The following is a 19,074-nucleotide window of genomic DNA, read 5'->3' as shown; positions in this document are numbered from 1 at the left end:
ACCCTTGTTGGGGGTCAAACCCAGATTTCTTGGAAAAGCTGCAAGTGGTCTTAGCTTCTAGGCCATGTCTCCAGGACCTCTGACATATGCTTTTGTAAAAGAGATTCATTTAGTTCGCAGTCTGGGGAGCTGCATGTAAGATCGCGTGGCCCCATATGCTTGGCTTCAGAGGAAGCATACTGGGCCTCTTCCCATCATGGCCAAAGGCACCATGGAGCATGAGAGAGAGAGAGAGAGAGAGAGAGAGAGAGAGAGAGAGAGATCAGGAGGAAACAGAAGCCAGGAAACCTGGAGAGGGGCTAGCCTTTCATGTCTCTATCCAGTCACCTCCACAGGGGCCCAGGAAAACTAACTTAATTGTTTTCAAGGGTGCATGGCTAATGACCTGTTCACCCTCCACAGGACTCCATCTCTCAAAGGACCCAACACCACCTAATCCTGTTCTACGGGGGACCTTCAAAAGCAAAACAACAACAACAACAAAAACCTCATGAGGGATACATCGTATCCAACCGTAACAGGGAATAAGCCCCTAACCTGCCGGCATGCTGTTCGCCCTGGGTAGATTGGGTCAGGAGTGAGCTGAACTGGAGGACACCGACTTGGTGTTTTAGAGAACAGAGGGGTTTCTCGGTATGGAAGAGATCCACACTTGAGATGAGCAGTGGTGAGAATACAAAAATGCGTTTCGTATTTTAAGAAGGATGATTCCGTGCGACAGAACCTGGTATAATGAGAGTGTGCAAATCTTGGTGGAAATCTTGATGGTTTTAGGGATCGAGTGGTATGGGGCTGTATGCCGTTGTGTCGTCTCTCCTAGCACCCAGCTAAGGACAGGACAACATACGTAAGGACGCTGGCTCACTCGAATGCCGGTGTAGCTCCCTTTAGGGCTGTTTTTACTAAGGCTCAGCTAGTTTGGGTTCTTTGGAGACTGCTGTGTGGGTGTTGATGGGTGTGGATGGATACAGCTTTTCCGAGGCCATCCCGTTGCCCAGTTAGAATGCAAATAGCATACAGGCCAGGGACCACCCCGTTCATGGCCTCTCAGTGGCAACTGATTGAGACTGAGGTTCAAGGATGGGTCCTCTGCGGATGCTGATGGACAATGGACCAAACTGTAGGCTTGTGGCTTGAGAGGAGAGCCGCAGAAAGCAGCAGCAGCAAGGGTGGTTCAGAAACAGCTCCCCTCACACACTCAGCTGCTGGGATTTGTGAAGTGTGCCACGCAGAGAGCCAATAGAGTTTTATTGACTTTTACTATACAATTGACCTCCATACGTTGCTATGGAAACCGCTGCATTTTAATCAGGTTAAGGAAGGGACTTGTATAAGCAATAAAGAGCCAGTGTACTGCTCAACCCACAAGCTCTCTAGAGCCAATGAAGCAGGTTCAAGCTCAGGCTTTCTAGTTCCTAGTTCTACCGCCCCAAACAAGCAGGTTACTTAGCTTCTCCGGGCCTCAGTTTTGCCATCTGTAAGATGGGGCTAGAAAAACTTGCTGACTTAGAGTAAGTACCAGATAAACACTAACTTTCTGTTATTTACACAGAAACCAAAAACCCTGTCCCACTGAAGCTGGCTTCTCCCTGAGTCGAATCTGAAACAGACAGAAGGAAACAAGAGTAGCATTGAGGTAAGAATCTGGGTCACATCAGATCTATTGCTCTGGTGATGAGTAAAGGACCTAGACTGGGTACCAGTCATGGTGAACACACACCCTGTGCAACTTTTAAAGGAAAGAAAATAAGACAAAACTGTGCGTAGCTGTGAGGAAGGAGGTCTTACGGGTTCAACAAAAGCTTCTGTCACAGAATAATGTGATGGACCTTGGGGAAGGGCTACTGCAACATAAATGCTGAAACACACCAGGCTCCACAGAAGAAAACAGCCTGAAAACTTTCCCTCTCAAAACAGATGATGACTTGGGGGGCCATGAAGATTAAATGGGACACGGACTCGCTACATCCACTCTGTCTGTAAAATCTGAATTTCATACTGAATATTGCTTCCCCCTCCCTTAAATCAGCGTTTAAAAAAATAACAACAAAAGGAGCTAGCAAAATGGGTCAGCAGTTAAAGTATTTGTTACACACACATGAAGACGTGAGTCCTGATTGCGTTGGCACACACCTGTCATGTGAGGTCTGGGGAGGCAATGATAGGAGGGTCCCACTTGCCCGTCCGCACACAGAGACCCCTCCCCCACTCCCACCTCCACCTCACACACAGGCAAAGGAAAAGCATATCACCCTATTAGACTTTAAATTCCAGCAGGCGCCGATCTCCTTAACTGGAGTAGGCCATTAAAAACGATGACAGAAAGGATGTCCATGACAACAGGCGGCTATGGAAATGCCCCTCTGATCTCCCTCCTAAGTGGTTGTGATAACGCACATCGCTTGGGGAGTCACTTTCATCATATCGTAAATCTTCCCACAAACCTATTCAAGTGAGCGTTTGTGGTTAAGACTTGGACCCGAACGGCCTTACATCTTGTTTCAATCCAGCTCTACATCTTAGGAACTTGTCTGATCCAGGGCAATTTACTATCTCTCTCTGGGCCTCCGTTGATTTATCTGCCAAATGGGAGCAATGGGAGTACTTCAAAGGGGTGTCATGAGGTGCCATGCAGAGGATGCCATGTAAGGAACACCGAGTAAAGACTTAGCTGTGGTTATTCTCCTTCTCACCGAAAGAGAAAACTCTAGATACAAACGATCCCTGGATCACAACCTCCCCAGAATGGCTGATTCAATCTGGAACCCCACCACCTGGTCTACAGAATGCTGCCCTGCATTCCTTCCAGGCTGAAGGCCTCTGCGCAGCGTGCTCTGACCATCTCGCCTGGTGCTGCTGGACTGGCTTCCTTTGAACTCTCCTTTCATCTCTTTATGGCTCCACTGACGCAGCTTCAGCGGTCTCCTTCTGCCGGAGGTTTACACCTCTAACATCTTCGTCTATCTGCACTCTGACCACGTTTCCTCTACACGAGGAGTACTTTAAATGAGGGCTCTGCGCTAGCCTCCCAGTCCGCTTGCTGTCCTCCAAGCTCGGTCAGAGCTTCCCCGACTCTGAGGTGCTGTCCCCAGCAACTGGCCAACCCCCTCTTCATCCCACCCTCTCAGAAGGCTGTGCTCAGGAAGGCTGAGCACTCAGATCGCTTTGTAGGAAATTGTCTCAACTTTGATTTCCTACAGCGTCTCATACCTTAGCCCTGGTTCTCATTTGACACCCAGTCACAATCATCGTTCTTTCTCCTTGCGTGCCTGTGTTTGTATGCGTGTGTTTGTGTGTGTGACCATTGTTAAGTCTTTGCAAATTCAGAGATTAAAACGCAAAGTTCAAGCTGAGGATGCAGCACAGTGGTAAGAGTCTTTTCCTAGCATGTCTAAGGCCCCAAGTTTGATCCCAGTACTAGTGTTAATAATGACAGGGGGTGCTGGAGGGACAGTTCAGAGGGACAGTTCTTGCTTAGAGAATTTAAGGCCCTAAGTTTTACTGCCTAGCACCACAAAGAGAAGGAGTGTAGAAAGTGGGCCAGATGTATTCACTCAGTGTCTGAGATGCAGAGGTTGGAGGATCAGTGTTAGCAGTCTGGTCTACAGAGCAAGTTCTAGGTCAGTCAGTGCTTCATGGCAAGACCTCGTCTAAACAAACAAACAAACAAACAAACAAACAAACCCAAACGCACTAAATGAGGAAGAAAAACTGCATAGGATTGGCCATATGCTCTGTTAGAGTCGTTAGAGGCACATTAGTGGCCCAGCGATGGAAACAACCAAAAAGGAATGGGCCAGCATTGAAAGAGCGAAGTGCCGGACGCATCTTCCCTCCCCGGGGCAAATCCGCCCTCCTTCTGACTGATCAAAAATGCAGAACTGGATCTGAAATATGTCGAGATCCTGTCCTACTTAAGCTCTCAAAATGACCGGTTCTCCCTCCCCGGCACTGGCCTCTCCCTGGAGTACACTTCCACCTTCCTTTCTGCCTATTTCACCTCTATCTGCCTATTTGTTTAAAATGTGAACCGACTGGTCAGGTACAGTAATCTAATTCTGCCTTTGGTTGGAGGCCAATACATGAAGAGCATTCAATAAATAATGGCGCCTGGTGTGCCTTCCCCAGGTTCTGGCTGCTTGCTGCCTGAGGCGAAGCTGGGATCTTAGAAGGCAAGCCCAAGAGACAAGGGATGAAGAAGGGTAAAGCATCAGAGTAAGTGGAGCCACATTGGCTCTGACTGCCTGGCCCAGAAATTACACACCTGCCACTGGCCTGCCAAGGTAAAGCCCGGGACATGCAAATGCTTCTCCCATGAGTTGTCCAGGGCGTGCCTTCTTCCTGACAAATTTTCTCTGATTCAATCTGGGTAAAAGTGCATGAAGCTTTCCTCCCCATGACCATACAGGCTCATCATGTTCACTTGCCATCACTGAGGAATTTCTTCTTCCTGTGAGTAGGAAGTCCTGGGAGGAGCAAGACAGGTGTCTGCTGGGTTGTGTGAGCTGCCCCAAGGAAGGAAGAACACGGAGCACCTCTTTGAGACAAAAATCTCACGGACGGTGAGCACTCATCGGAACATAAGCCTGTCCATTTTATCCATCTACCATGCAGCACCTGGTGACGACCCAAAGATGGATGTCACAGGACCTAGCTCCTGGGAGACAGTAGATATTTATTCAGTCAGTGACTTCAATTCATGCTTTGGCTTTCACTGACAACCTTCTCCCATGGCAAAGACTCAGTATTATCTAACGCACTTTATACCATAGCTGAAGGATGCATCGTGGCCTCAGTAAGAAGACTATTCCAACATATTCCTCCATCACTGGATATGGACCCCCCAAATTCTTTTTCCTTCTTCTCTATCACTCATTCACACATACATGGAACCCTCTGGCTTGACCCCCTTTTTTTATTTCTCCAGACAGCTGAGTGGCAAGTGGAGCAACGTGAGGTAGCCTCTGCCTCAGCCTTTCTACGCTGCATTTTCTCAGGCAGGACGAGGCTGGCCAAAAGTCCAGGGCGTCGGCTCCAGTTTCAGAGCTGATCAATGACTTTGGGGCAATGGGGATGTCCTGTGGCATTACCCATTCTCTATAGAATGGCCATGGTGTCATTCATTGTCAGAAGCAGAATGGCTCAGACATGGGGCAAAGGCAAGTGAGCTCACAGCTAGAGAGCATGACGCATTCATGCATAATGCAATACTACAAGGAGAAATTCTGACTTTTTTTTTATGGTCCCTCCACAAGCCTCACAGTTCCTGGCTTTTCTGCCTCTGTGGTTTTGGCACATTGCTTCTAGAGGTCTGAATAATGAGCATGACTAGTCTCCTCAAACACAGATTTGATTTAGAATGGAGCTGGCACCAAGAGTAACTCTGGCTGCAGCTGGTGGCTGGCCAGTCAGACACAGCCAGCAGGTGAGTGGGAATCACCTGACGGAAGCGCTCCTGAGGTAGGGTATCTGGAGGTGTTGCTAGGAGATGCCAGATTGATGGATTCAGCTAAGCTCTAAGTTTGAAATGATTTCCACTGTGACACAAGAAATGGAGCTTCATGCTTAATATGCACAGTCTTTTCAGATTACAGCCACAGATAACAGGCAGGAGAGAAACCCACACACACATCAAAAGAAAAAAAAAAGCCAGTGAATCCCCTCCCCACCCCCGCAGTAAAACAAATTCCTTGAGCGGAACTGTGGGTCTCTCACTGGAAGAAAATTCCCCTTTGTGGGTCAGCTGACAATGACATCAGCAGTGTAACACAACACAGAGGCTAAAATCCAGAGCAAACACGATTGTCAGAAGCAGAATGGGAAACAGTGGTATCAATTCCTAAAGCGCATAGCCAAAATCTATTACCAGTGATTTTCAAACATGAGAAAGGGCAAGCACACATTGTTGATGTTTTAAAAAAAATGGAAACATCCACAAATACGATTCCATTAGAGAAAAGATCATCCCACCTCACACCAGCCCAAGGGTGGCTAGACAGTACATTCAGTCTTATACCGTGTGTCGAGCCAACACTTTCCATCTGCCCTACAGAGGAAGCAAGAAGGTGAGTGCTGGCCATTTCCCAGAGGATCCTGACTAAAGAGGAAACAGAGCCCACAGAGCCCTCACTTACAGCTTCTGTTGCCTTCTGGAGTTTTGGGTCCCAAATCTGGGAAGGACGAGAGCCAGGCAGCCCTTGCTCCTCACCATGTCTGGAACACCGCAGCTGCAAACTTGGAATGAAAGAACATTCAGGGGAAAAGAGGAAGAGGCGCTTACTCACCGGGCACTCAGAGCTGGCACCGGTTATAAAAACAACACGACTCCCCCGGGGAGGCGCACCTCCCAGCCACCTGGCCTCATCACCAGTTTGCAGCAATAGAGCTGGCTGGCTGGGATGGGAGGAAATGCCAGCAGGCAGGCAGCAGGCGGGAGACCCCAAGCGTGCCTCAGAGGGAGCCCTCTCAAGTGGGCTTGGACACCAGGGCCTGTTTCCTGTGGAGGAGTTGCGGGCTCACACTTGCATGGACATATCGGGTACTCAGTAAAAAATAGTTAGACTGTTCCTCTGTAAAAACACCCAGCTGCCTGTGATGGAGGTGGGGGTGGGGTCATATTTGCACAGTAAGTGCTTTTTAACCCCTCCCTTCCCACGCAGCCAATTCACTGGGCCCCATTTAAAATCTTTTGCAAATATGAACATATAATATCAAACACTTCACTTCTGAATTTATATATTTATATATTTATTTTAAACTCTGAGATGCAGCCAGCCAGGTGTGATGGCACCTGCCTTTAATCCCAGTGCTTGGAGAGGCAGAGGCAGGCAGATGGCTTTGAGTTTCAGGCTTGGTCTACAAAGGGAGGCCAGGACAGCCAAGAGAAACCCTGCCTTGAAAAACCAAATATATAAATATATAAATAAACACACCGAGATGGCAGAAGCCGAGATCCGAGGCTTTCCGTGCCACCTCTGCCAACAGGCTGGTCCCAAGATCTCCTCCTCCGCCAGGCATGCTCGTGGGTGCCCCAGTGGCTCCACCATACCCTCAATTCCATCAAGGGTTGGGTGGTGGTGTCTACTTCCCCCGAGCCATCCAGATGCCATTCATTGCAGAGACCCATGGTGATTAAATGCTGACCTCGTGACCTGGGAGGGAAAGACACCCTGAGCTGAAATTCTCACATCCTCCCTTTCAGGGCACTCTCCCAGGCTTTGGTACCTAATGCTTAGACTTAATGCCAGGGTGTCTCCCCGCTGTGGTCCGCTGAGCCATCCTGACTGGCAGTATTCCCCAAACTCCCCAAGCTTGGCTTCCTCCTGAAAGCATACACAATTTTTCATTCTCTGGAGATGGTTTTTCCTCCTCTGAGAAGACTGGCCTCAAACTCACTAAGTGGCAAAGGATGGCCTTGAACTTTTGGTCCCCCCGGCTTCTACCAGCTAAGTGCTGAGATTACAGGTACGGGTCACCATGCTGCTCGTGTGGGCCTGGGGATCAGACCCAGGGATTCATGATGTCAGACAAGCCTTCTGCCAACTGAGCTATGTCTGGAGAAGTCTCCAACCTGGTGGGTTGTTTCTCCATTAGCAAGTCTGTCTTTGCCACACGGAACCAGAGGCTGTAAGGTCCCTTCCAGCTGCTATGGATCCCAAGAATAACCCTTCTCCAAAAACTGTCAAGGAGTCTGGGGATGTGGTATGGTGATAGAGTACTGCCTTGCACGTATGAAGCTCTGTGTTTGATAGTCACAACTTCAAAAATGATTTTAATGAAATTATTCTATTGAATAATTACATTGGGGGAGGAAGTTGCTCATCCGGGGGATTCTAGGTTTGGTTCATAGCACCCACATCCTACAGCTTACAAGGGCCTGTAACTCCAGCTTCAGGGGAGCCATCGGCCTCTTCTGGCAATCCGCAGGCCCTGCACACACATGGCATAAATACGCACATAGGCATGAATAAAATACACCTTTGGGGGAAAAATCCACAAAGGTTCTGATCATCATTATTCAGTCAACAGAGGGCCTAAAATTCTGAAAGAAAAAGAAGGCAGTGGGGCAGGGGAGGACAATAATTGCAGGGCTTAAGAGAGGGCTCAGTGGTTAAGAACAATAGTTGTTCTTGCAGAGGACAGGGGTTCGGTTCCCAGCACCCACATGGCAGCTCACAATTGTGTATAACTTCAGTTCCACGGGCCCTGATGCACTAGGCATCCTTATGGTACACAAGCATATGAGCAGGCAAGCATTCACAGGAGCACAAAATAAAAACAAATCTTTAAGAAAGTAACAAGTGTAAAAGAAAGAGCTCTCAAAGAGCCGCGTGGGCGTGGCAGCCCGCCTGAAATTCCAGTACTCCAGAGGTGCAGAGATGGGAGCCCCGACAAGCTGGCTAGCTAGACTAGCCCAATCCATGAGCTCTGGGTTCAGTGAAAGACTCTGCCTCGGCGAATAAAGTGCAGAGCATTTGAGAAAGACTCCCAATGTCAACCTGTGGCCTCTGCATACACACACACACACACACACACACACACACACACACAAACATACACATACAAATATGCACACTTTCTCTCATACTGAGATATACACACACACTCACAAACATACATACATACACAGCACGCACACATAGACATGTACTCACACAGATACACACTCTCACATTCTCTCACGCGCTCACACACTCACACACAAATACACACACATGCAAACACATACACTCTCACACATGTACACATGAACATGCATACTTGCACACGGAATGTGTACACACGTACATATAAAAACTTAAAAGTAAATATATATTATAGAACTATCTTTAATCTAGGAATAAATTCAAAGATCATCATTCTTAGCTAAGTACAGGCAAACGCCAGGTACATTAGGAAGAGAGATTTTAAATGGGTTAAAAACCAAAACAAAGCAGTAATTTCAGGGCCAAAGTCCCTAGCTATATTTTATCTAGCAGTGACCATGCCGAATGCCCACTAAACAGTTATTTGTCCATTAAAGTAGTTTTTTTCCCCCTCTCTCTTGGGTTCTTCCTTGTTGGAGTATTCATTAAACCAGTATAATCTTGGTGTTTGTGAAGTCTGATAAAGGTTTTAGAATAGCTGTTCTTAAATAGTGTTTCTTCAAATATTCACCACAGATAGTTTCAAACAAAAATAATATAGCATATCTTGGAATGTTCGGATCCCTACAGAAGAAAACAACCCTCCAGTAAAACTGAGGTCATCCACCACACACAGAGTTCATGGACAAACCCTGCTCAGGACAGTGTTCAGATATAAAGTAGGTTTTCTGGAACCACAGGCACACGCCTTTAATCCCAACACTTGGGAGGCAGAGGCAGCTGGATGTCTGAGTTTGAGGCCAACCTGGTTTACAGAGACAGCCGGGACTATACAGAGAAACCCTGTGTCGGAAAACAAAACAAAACAAAAAAACAAAACACAACCCAAACGAGATCACAGTTTCAAATTTTAGTTGTGAAAGTCCATCATCAAGAGATTTAGTTGGGACCCCAGAAGGAAAACGTTCTCAGGACACACTGTGCGAATGTCTACAGGTTGAATATGAGGGCAAGGGTAGGCATCACCTTTGCCAGAAGCTCAGGGCTGATCTGAGAGCACAAAGCAAACACCAGAATTCTACTCTGCATTCTGCTCCTGTGGTGGAGAAGCCAGCAAGTGTCTCTGAGCACCTAGGCTTATTCAAGGAAATAATGAGACTAGAGGGAAAAGGGCTTTGGAGGCGCCCAGGGTTGGCTCTGAGGCCCTCCTCGGAGGCAGTGCCATAATAGTCCAGGGTGCCCTTCCTCTGGAGGTCGTCTAGACTTCCTTCAGGCAGAACAGAAGGACTGTAAAAGAGGCAGGGTTTTCCCTAAGTTCCACACTTCCAAAAATTCTCATTGGGGAGACAGGTCTGTGCCTGGACCATGCTCTAGAAATTATCACTGTTTTCCTGTGAACAGCTCCTGCCTAGTTCCTTAAATGAAAACAAAAGCAAGTTTCCCTAGAAGAGGTCCCACCTTCTCTCTCCAATGGGAAGGTCTCAGGTTCCCAACTATGATACGATCAATGGCACCCTATTACAGAATGGCTGTGTCCCCTCCCCCCACGAAAAAACAGAGGCAGCATAATCAAGATGGCGCAGGGTGGGCCCTCTTCTGACTCTATTTAGCTTGACCACTCCAAACCTATGGAAGCACAGTCTTCCAGGATATGTTAAAGCCAGGAGTCTTAAGATTAGAATGCCAGCTCAGTAAGAATGGCCTGGGCCTTTTGCTTGTTTGTTTTCCTTGCCAAGTGTGTTTTCAGCATTAGAACAATCCTTGGCATAGATAGTGGACCTTCAAGAAATCTTTGTAAGTTAAACACATGGATGCCACTCCTAGAATTAGTAGGTGCCCAAGGTCATCCTCAGGAAAAATACACAAATTATCACAAAAAGTGAAACAACTCACCAACCTACAACCTAGCCTTCACTATAGCACACGTGCCTGTATCGTGCTTCTGTAATCCCCTGGCTCAACTTCATAGGATAGTCTCCCTGTTCCAACTATGCAATACATAATTATTATTTTTTTCTTAATTAGAAAATAAAGTTACCTTTGAAGAAGTTACCACTCACATAACATAAAATCTGTTTGGAGATTTGCCCCTGACTATCAGGAATTCCAAGGGTGCTTTCTCTTTTTGCAACACTGCAGATGGAGAATGTAGAATTTGATAAATTATAAACTTAATGAGGCTTCTAACTCCTCTAGCCAGTCATTAGCTGCCAGGAAATGATCGCTGTTACTTAATTATAAGATGAAACTAACCATTGAGACATGCTGAACGTGATCTGATTGGCCCATACGCTGAGGACTAAGTCTACAGGCATGCCTGTGTGTCCCAATTAAAGCTGCATCACCCACAGTAAAACGCTGCGTGTCCTTGGCCAGGACCTACATTGTCATTTTCAGATTAGAGCGACAGAAACAATTCCAGTCGGAGGCACTTCCCAAGCACCAATGACGGAGCCTTTCTGACTTGGATGATGAGGTTCCTTCTGACTGGCTTCATTCCCCAGGAAGTGTTCTTTATTCTCACTTTGGCCCCACCTGGCATGAGAGACAGGTTTAAAGTCATCCAATCAATCACTGTTTTTCACAGCTGTCCACAGGAAAACACACACACACACACACAAAAACTCATAACAAACAACCCCCCAAAACCAAACAAACAAAAACCTTCCAGAGAGCAAGTGCATATAATATATTATATATATATATAATATGATATAATACAATATAATATATTCATATATATGATATATATATGAAATTTTCATTTTGATTTTGCGGGGTTGTTCATTAGCAGGGAAGTCGGTGGTAGGATGCTGAGTAACTACAGAGCTAGCATTCGGTCATGTTGGCATGCAAGTTTTTTGTTGTTGTTGTCGTTTGTTTGTTTTTGGTTTCTTGTTATTTTAACCCAATACCAGCATTGCAGAATCAAATGTTCAACTGCAACTCAAAAAATGTGTTCTAATTTTATGCAGTTTTGAGCCAATGCTGACTGGATCAACTGTTGCCTGCTTTTCCTTTCTGGGTCCCCCTTTAGATTTGCCTATTGCACCGCTGTCATTTAAACTTGGTATGTAAGGGTCACTGAGAGAGATGGCTTATGGGTAGAGAAGCTTGCGCATAAGCCTGAAAAAAAAACCTGAGTTCAATACCTAAATCCCACCAGGTGGCAAGAGAAAATGCACTCAACACTGTACTCTCTGGCACCGATGCACTCACTCAGACGCCTGTCACACGCACAAAATAAATAAAAGAAGATTTCAACTTAAGCTTGGCATGTGACATTTGGTTAGGAAAAAAGAGGAAGTTAATATTTTTATAGAGACTCTACCCTTAGCTTCAGCACAGGAGGTGTTGAAGAATTTCAATTCCAAATGGACTGCCTGGAATTTAGAGGCAGCTGTGTGACTTATCAGGAAGAGACTAGACAACCTGCAAATGTGCAGGCCGAACAGGTGAACAGCAAGCGCCCTGGAAGGCGAGGTACTTTACTGCCTCTTGTTCTACTTATAGCGTGGAAGCCAGGGTGAAAGGACGCATCAGGTGGTGTGGCTGAACTTCAAGTGACGGCAAGGAAATCGAAGCCTCAAAACCGGTGTGTTTCAGTCTGAACTGACCGCTTCAAAGCCTGTGACTAAGTCTTTCTAGCAACGCTGCTGGGGGCCTGCCCCATTACCAAACACTTAGGTCAGAGACTAGGGAAGCACAGGCCTGCGGATTGCCTGTACTTGCCTCCCTTCTGACAGCTCTGTTCTCTTCATCCCTTCCCAGTCACTGCTGCCTCGCCAAGGCCAGTGATCTGCGCGCTCCTCGGCCCCCTCAGCACTGTCCTGGATGACTAGGCCTTTCTTCTGGAAATGGTCTTTGCTTGACTTCCAAGATGCTACAACTCTCCTGTGCTTCCTCCCTCTCCCAACTCATTGCTTTGTCTAAGTTGGCAGAGCCCATCTGTCTCCAGGCTGTGGAGCCCGGGGCTTGATCTTGTTTTCTCTCCTCCCTGCTTATGCTCTTTCCTCAGATGAGTATCTTTGGTCTCAGGACCTTAAATACTACTTACCTGTGTGTGTACCACTCTCAATTTCATCTCAGTTTTATCTCTTGCTCTGCACTCTCAAATACCAACACCTACACAGCCATCTGATTGGTGCATCAGACAGATTATACCTAAATAGGAACTCTCCATGCTGTACTAAACTCTCTCACGAGCTCCCTACCACTCCACCCCACCCTCCTCTCTAAACTGGCCTATTCCAGTTTTCCCTATCTTGACCTCTGGCTCCATTGTCATCCAGATAAAATCCAGCATCCCCAATCTTCTTTGCCATAATCCCTAATCCCTGTATTCAGCCCATCTGCTCATCTGTGATTTTATCGGCCCAAATCTCATCCCTTCAGCCATCTCCATTGCACCATCCCAAGGCAAGCAAACATCACCTTCCTGAATTAATGTGATGCCTTCCAAACTGCCTTCACTCCCTGCCTCGTACAGCCTATTTCCCAGAAAGAGATCCCAGGGTTATTTCACTGAAACAGATTTGATAACGTCAATGTCACTCTTTTGCTTAAGACCCTTCAAAGACCACATGTCACACTTAAGAGTCGCTACATGATATGGCCACATACTTCCTGATCATGAAGCCTTAGCTACCCCGGCTTCCTTTCATCTCCTTCAGCATCCTAAGATTGTCCCCACTTTGAAGCCCCTCTCTTGCCCTTCCTCTGTCATGAAAGCCCGCACCGCCATAGGGCTGGCTCCTTTCATTATTTAAGCTTCAGTTCAGTCATTGTCTTGGTCCACCGTAGGTCTGAAGCACCTTGCCCAATCTCTCTCCTTCTTATGTCTACCTGAAGCTGTCTTCTTCATTTGTTTATTTGCTTACCAGTCTGCGCCTCCATGACAATGTAAGTCCCAAGAAAACAAACACCTCCCTTATCTTATTTGCCACTCTGTTCCCCATGGAACAGTGGCTATTCTACCAAGATCTGTTAAAGGATTAATTACCTGTTAAGTGTAATTGCAGTTTGCAAATTATACATAATGGCCCATTGGAACCCAACAGTTAACCCAACTAATTCACCAATAGCTGAGAAACTGCTCTAGCCTGGGAGACACTGAAATCGTTGACTCTCCAGAATTTGCAACATTCTTCTGAATCCTTTTCCCTTTTCTCAACGAATACAGAATACAGAGAATGCGATGCTGGATAGAATCTCTGCCCACATGGTATCTATTAGTATGTCTATAAGACCTGAATGTTCAATTTCTCAGGACTTTAGAACTAAGACAGCTGTTAGACGTTGAAGAAATGGCTCTTGGGCTGTGACCCACAGTCCCAAAGGGCCTGCTTAAGGATCCCCTAGACTACCCTAGGCTCACCAACCCGCCCCACCCCAGGAGGCTGCCACCCTGCTAAGACTCATGGATCCACTTTCAAGAACTACCTGGGAGTTGGTAGAAAGTCTGAGAGAATTTTTCAGAGTAAACCTAACCCCTGAAGAGTTTGGCCCTAACATTTGCGAACACTGAGGGTGGCTAGATGTGTCCCATAGGCAGAGGCTGTGGAATCTTGCAGACAAAAGTCGCAGCTCATCATCTTGGCAATTTCTCAACTTTGGGGCTTTCTTGGAAAGACTTGTGACACCTGAGTTAAAATTCCATAGTTGTAGCACTTGGGAGGCGGAGGCAGGTGGATTTCTGTGAGTTAGAACCCAGCCTGGTCTACAGAGTGAGTTCCGGGACAGTCAGGGCTACACAGAGAAACCCTGTCTCAAAAAACAAAAATCAAAAACAAAAGGATAGTTCTGGGCTTGGAGGGATGTGTGTGTGTGTGTGTGTGTGTGTGTGTGTGTGTGTATACACATGTGTATGCTTGTATGTATCTGTATACAGATGTGATTATTTTAAATTTTGCCTGATGTTCATCTCTGGTATTTCAAAAAGGGTCGAATGTGAGATCACCACTAAAGAGTACTTTGAATGGATCCTCTAAGGGTTCTTTCAGGAGGCATACCTGCCACCTAGGTGCTACCATTCACAGTGTACGCCTAACCCTAGAGACGAGCTTGATGCAGGGGCCATACAAACTAGCAGTCTGACATACAACAGTTTGAAGCTACTGAGTTTCCAGCTGAAACCTTTAAAATTTTAGCAATTAGTATCATCACTGTAATGTTATGGGACAAATTAAATAAAGATGATTAGGCATACGACAGATCTTCTGTGAAAAAGGTTTATTGGCTGGATATGAAGAGAGGGAGAGAAGGAGGAAGCAGGACATAATAGAGGCAAAGAGAGAGAGGGGGGAAAGAGAGAGAAGGGGACGCCCTGATAGAGAAAGGGGAGAAGGCCAAGAGGCCAAGAGAGAAGAGAGACCAAGAGAGGAAGGACCGAGAGAGACCAAAAGAGAAAGGACCAAGAGAGGGACCACATGGCTGTTGGTCCCTTTAAGGGGCAAGGTAACTATGCCTTCCAGGTGTCGCCACCTGGTGGGAGACACATGATGACATCATAGGTTACTAGGCAACCCAGAGGCAGGTTTGGTTCCAAAATCCTATCAATCACATGGAAGTTAATTTAAAAAAAGAGTAGGTTCAAAAGGGCAAAAATTAGAAATCATGTGTCATTATTCCTTGTAATTGAGAAAATTATAAGAATTTTATACCCCTGACCACATCAGAAGTATTCGGCAGGGCCAGCAAGATGGCTCAGCAAGTACAGCACCTGCCACTAAGACTGAAAACCCAAGTCTGACTCCCCAGGACCCACATGATGAAGAGAAACCAAGTCTTTCAAAGTGTCCCCTGTCCCATTCATGTGAACTCCCCCTCCAAAACAAACCCACACCCACAAAGTAAATAAATGTAATACAATTTTTTGTGACTAGTCCAACCTTCCCAGTGCCCTATGTTATTAAATCCAAAGGGACGTGGGCCCTGAAATGCTTGAGGTAGGCTCTTACCCTATAGAAGTTCAGATGGTAACACATTTCAGATGGTAACACATTATTCATGCTCTTCATGATTTCTGTTTGATGTGTGAAGCCCGATTTTAAAAGTACCACAAAAACCAGTCTTCCGAAAAAAATGTGACAGAGGAGCGTCACGTGGTACCGGTTTTGACACTGAGTGGTAACTGCCCCTGCTGGGAATTCTCATGCCCCTCACCCACCCTTAGAAACCTGAACAACAAAACAGGCCTGAGGGCCTTCTGAAACCACCGAGGCCGGAGCAAGTGTCACACATGCTCCATCTCCCGGGAAACACAGAAACTTTCCAAGAATGAAGAGGCTGGAGCAGAGGGGGCACCCGGGAGCTATAATGTACTGTCTTTTGCAGACAGCAGTGTTTCAGTGTCAAAGCCACAAGACCAAGGGCAGGCCCCGATTCCAAAAGGAAACCTCCATCAGCCAGCGCAAGGCACCGATTGCACACAAGTGGCCCCAGCAAGAGGACAGAAGCGCAGGGGCTAGAATGCCTGACCCAAGGCAGGGCGTGCCCACTGCCATTTCCCATCCTGGCATTTTAGCGAGATATAAATGAGGGAAATGTGAAGGTTTTATGATCGTTTTATTCATGCGTTTTAAATTCTGGGTAGAGCTCTCTTTTACAGTTGATCCTAGCCAGAAAAATGGAGAAAGGGATGGTTAAATTCTTAAAATATAAATTCCTCTCCACTACAAATAGATATTACAAAAACAAACAAACAAAAACAAAACAAAAAAAAGCCTGATTGGAAAATTTGAACTTAACTAAATTTAGGATGGGCACAAGTTTTCCTCGGAACTTCACCCAACTTTTCTTTGTACAGTGCTTTAGAAAGAAAATGCAGACACCTCAGTTAGAGCTCACTGGAATGCTTCCTTTTGAATCACAAGAGTGTCTTTTTAACTCTACATCTGTGGCTCATAGCACTGAAAACACTTCTGGGAAGAGATCCGAGGCTAACCTGGAAAGTGGGTGTCACAATACAGATCATGAAGGGGGAAAAGCTGCTTGTCACATTTGCCAGTTAAAGGGGGGAGGGGTGCTTTGGGCATTGTCCATTGAATAGTAACTTCTAAAATACCACCTTCTTAGAGGCAATAAATATGTGAAGTGGGGTAAGGAAGATGGTAAAATATTCATTCTAACTCCTCAGAGGGCCAGATCTCTGTTCAGGCAGGGGTTCTGACCGTCTGGTCCGTTCAGGATTTTAAGCTGGAACCAGAGGGTCTTTCTTGGGTTTTCTGGGTTCAGCTGAGAAGCCAGGAAGGAAACTTATAAACTGTGCTGGACCCTGGCAGACAGGCCGGCTCTCGAAAGTAATGTTTCCAGTTAGACTCCGTACTCTTGAGGTCGCCTGTGATCCAAGGACCGTCAGACATTCTTGCAGGTGGTTCACTGCATGACCACTTCACATGACCAATCTTCCGGGGTCTTCTAACCTCACTGTTTATGGACTAGATATAGCCTGAGATCCTTGGTGTGGGGAAAAGAGAAGCATGAAGACATTAAAACACCCTTCCGCCCCCACAAGAAACAGCTATCTCAAATGTAAGCATCATAAATCAAGTTAAAAGTACAAACTAGGTGCTACATGGGCCCTTTGCCCTAAAAAAGACCAAAACAAAAACAAACAAACAAACAAACAAAACAAAACCCAAACACATCACTAAGAGAGCAAAGTGGAATCAAAAGTCAAAGTCTTGTGCAAACACCATGAAGAAATGGATTTTCAGAAACTCAACTGGTGGCAGGAAACTGCTTCCAGTTGTTTTGCTTAAAGAGATAAGATCACACACTCCCCACCGGCCTTCCCCAGTAGCTTTAGTAGCTAATGGCTTTTCTCTGGACTCTCAAAACCATAAACTTGATGGAGATTCTTTCAGTAGAACGCCTGAAATGGAGCAGGAAAAAAAAAAAAACAAAAAAAAACAAATCCTTTGCTGTTTTTAGCCATCACCACCAGCAATTTAAGCAAAGACAGAAAGAAAACAATGAGGATATCCATGGCAACCATGAATATCGTTACCTCACAAACATTATTACCCCGTTTCACCATCACATCCATTGTTCATATTGTGGGTTCACTTTACCCAATCAACAGAAAAACTGACTTCCAGGTCTCTCTCTTTCTCTCTCTGTGTATCTCCTCTCTCTTTCTCTCTGTATCTCTCTCTCTTTCTCTCTCTCTCATTCTCCCCCAAACCAATTCTCTCAAAAATAATAAATTTTTGCTTTAAGAAAGTTTCTGGAAAGTGAGAACAATTTTTATGTGCCTATGAGAAATGAAATAAATAGAAAAACCAAACAGAAACCCTGGTAAGAATACTATGGTGAATGGTTAAATATTTACAACATAAGAACCAATCTATCTGAAAACAAACGCACAAGTGCCTGGCTTCATTCCCTGCCTCAGGAATCAAGAATGTTCCCTTGCTGAGAGCTGCCATTTTGTTGACATTCAAGTAAAAGATTTGGCTCCAGGGAGATGTGGGAGTGAGCACATGAAACACAGCCTGGCGGACCATTATCAAAACAGATGAGTTCATTACACACAGCTATGCCTGAAGACGACAAATGCACAAAGAGGGCCTAGAAAAGAAAATGCTTCCCCAGCTCAGTGAGGTGTCCTGGCTGCCCAATGGATGCCTTCACCAACAGAGCCCAATCCCCAAGTCGTCGCGTGTCCCTAAACAAGAGCCCGAGGTCAACACACAATTCCATAGGCAGCCAGGATATCAAACATCCCTGATGAGTATTGCCAGTTAGTGATAAACACCTTTTCCTGTGCTCACTGTTGTTTTGGTTTGTTTGGTTGGTTGGTTGGTTTAGGTGCTGGAAATCGAGCCAGGGCCTTTACAAGTTGAGTCCATTCAATCCCTGAGCCTTACCCTCAGACTTCCTTTGGTTCTCTAAAGCCCACTGTGTCTGTCCTGCCTTCTCCATCCTCATTCAGGTTTCCTGCCCCTTTCCCAAAACAATCACATCATTTGTTTCTTGTGATATTCACTACCTCTGTCACGCATTCTTTTGTGGTGTGAATCGATGTTTCCACCAAAGACCTGTCTAACTTCTTGAGGCCTTTGACTCCTGTTTTCACACTTCTTTGAAAATAAACGAACATGGGATTATTTGGTAATTTTGAAGATTTTTACGAAGAAGCAAATGTTTGTTTACAACTTTCATCATGATATGAGGAGGTTTGGTCAATGGCCTCACGGAACCACATTGTGGGAAGTGTGTACTATTGAGGCTACATTGGTTGAAAGAAACCCCATGGTCCTGGTCCAAGCACTGTGGCACAGATATGTAGCATCATGGTCAGGGCTAGGACAACATAGAGAGTAGGACACGGAGGCTCAGGCCTGGAGTCCTGGTCGGGAGGCTGAGGTAGGAGAATTGCAAATTCAAGGCTAACCTGGGTAAGCTAGTGAGACCCTGTTTCAAACTCTAAAGGGGAAGGAGCTGAGGGAAGGAGGGCTGAGTGGTAAAGAGCTTGCCTGCCATT

General features: G+C 46.0%; 1 protein-coding gene and 1 long non-coding RNA gene across 5 annotated transcripts in view; one reads left to right on the top strand and one right to left on the bottom strand.

The window, feature by feature from the left end:
• Positions 1-19,074, bottom strand: part of Shroom3 (shroom family member 3) — a 276,701-nt gene that overhangs the window by 101,088 nt on the left and 156,539 nt on the right. Inside the window, exon 2 of one of the 4 annotated variants that reach the window (XM_060380956.1) lies at positions 6,135-6,234. The exons of the other annotated variants lie outside the window; for them this stretch is intronic. Coding sequence (XP_060236939.1) covers positions 6,135-6,211 — 77 coding nt within the window. The 5' untranslated portion in view covers positions 6,212-6,234. The remainder of the gene's footprint in view (positions 1-6,134; positions 6,235-19,074) is intronic. 4 annotated transcript variants of the gene reach the window in all.
• The window catches only part of LOC132653196 (uncharacterized), a 33,780-nt gene continuing 15,111 nt past the window's right edge, over positions 406-19,074 (top strand). The window contains exons 1-2 of the long non-coding RNA XR_009590959.1: positions 406-667; positions 1,553-1,636. This is a non-coding gene — a long non-coding RNA (uncharacterized LOC132653196). The remainder of the gene's footprint in view (positions 668-1,552; positions 1,637-19,074) is intronic.

The sequence above is a fragment of the Meriones unguiculatus genome, chromosome 3, assembly GCF_030254825.1.
Source record: "Meriones unguiculatus strain TT.TT164.6M chromosome 3, Bangor_MerUng_6.1, whole genome shotgun sequence".
Taxonomy (NCBI): domain Eukaryota; kingdom Metazoa; phylum Chordata; class Mammalia; order Rodentia; family Muridae; genus Meriones; species Meriones unguiculatus.
The sequence above is the reverse complement of the archived record's forward strand: the minus strand, read 5'-3'. Positions and strand labels throughout refer to the sequence as shown.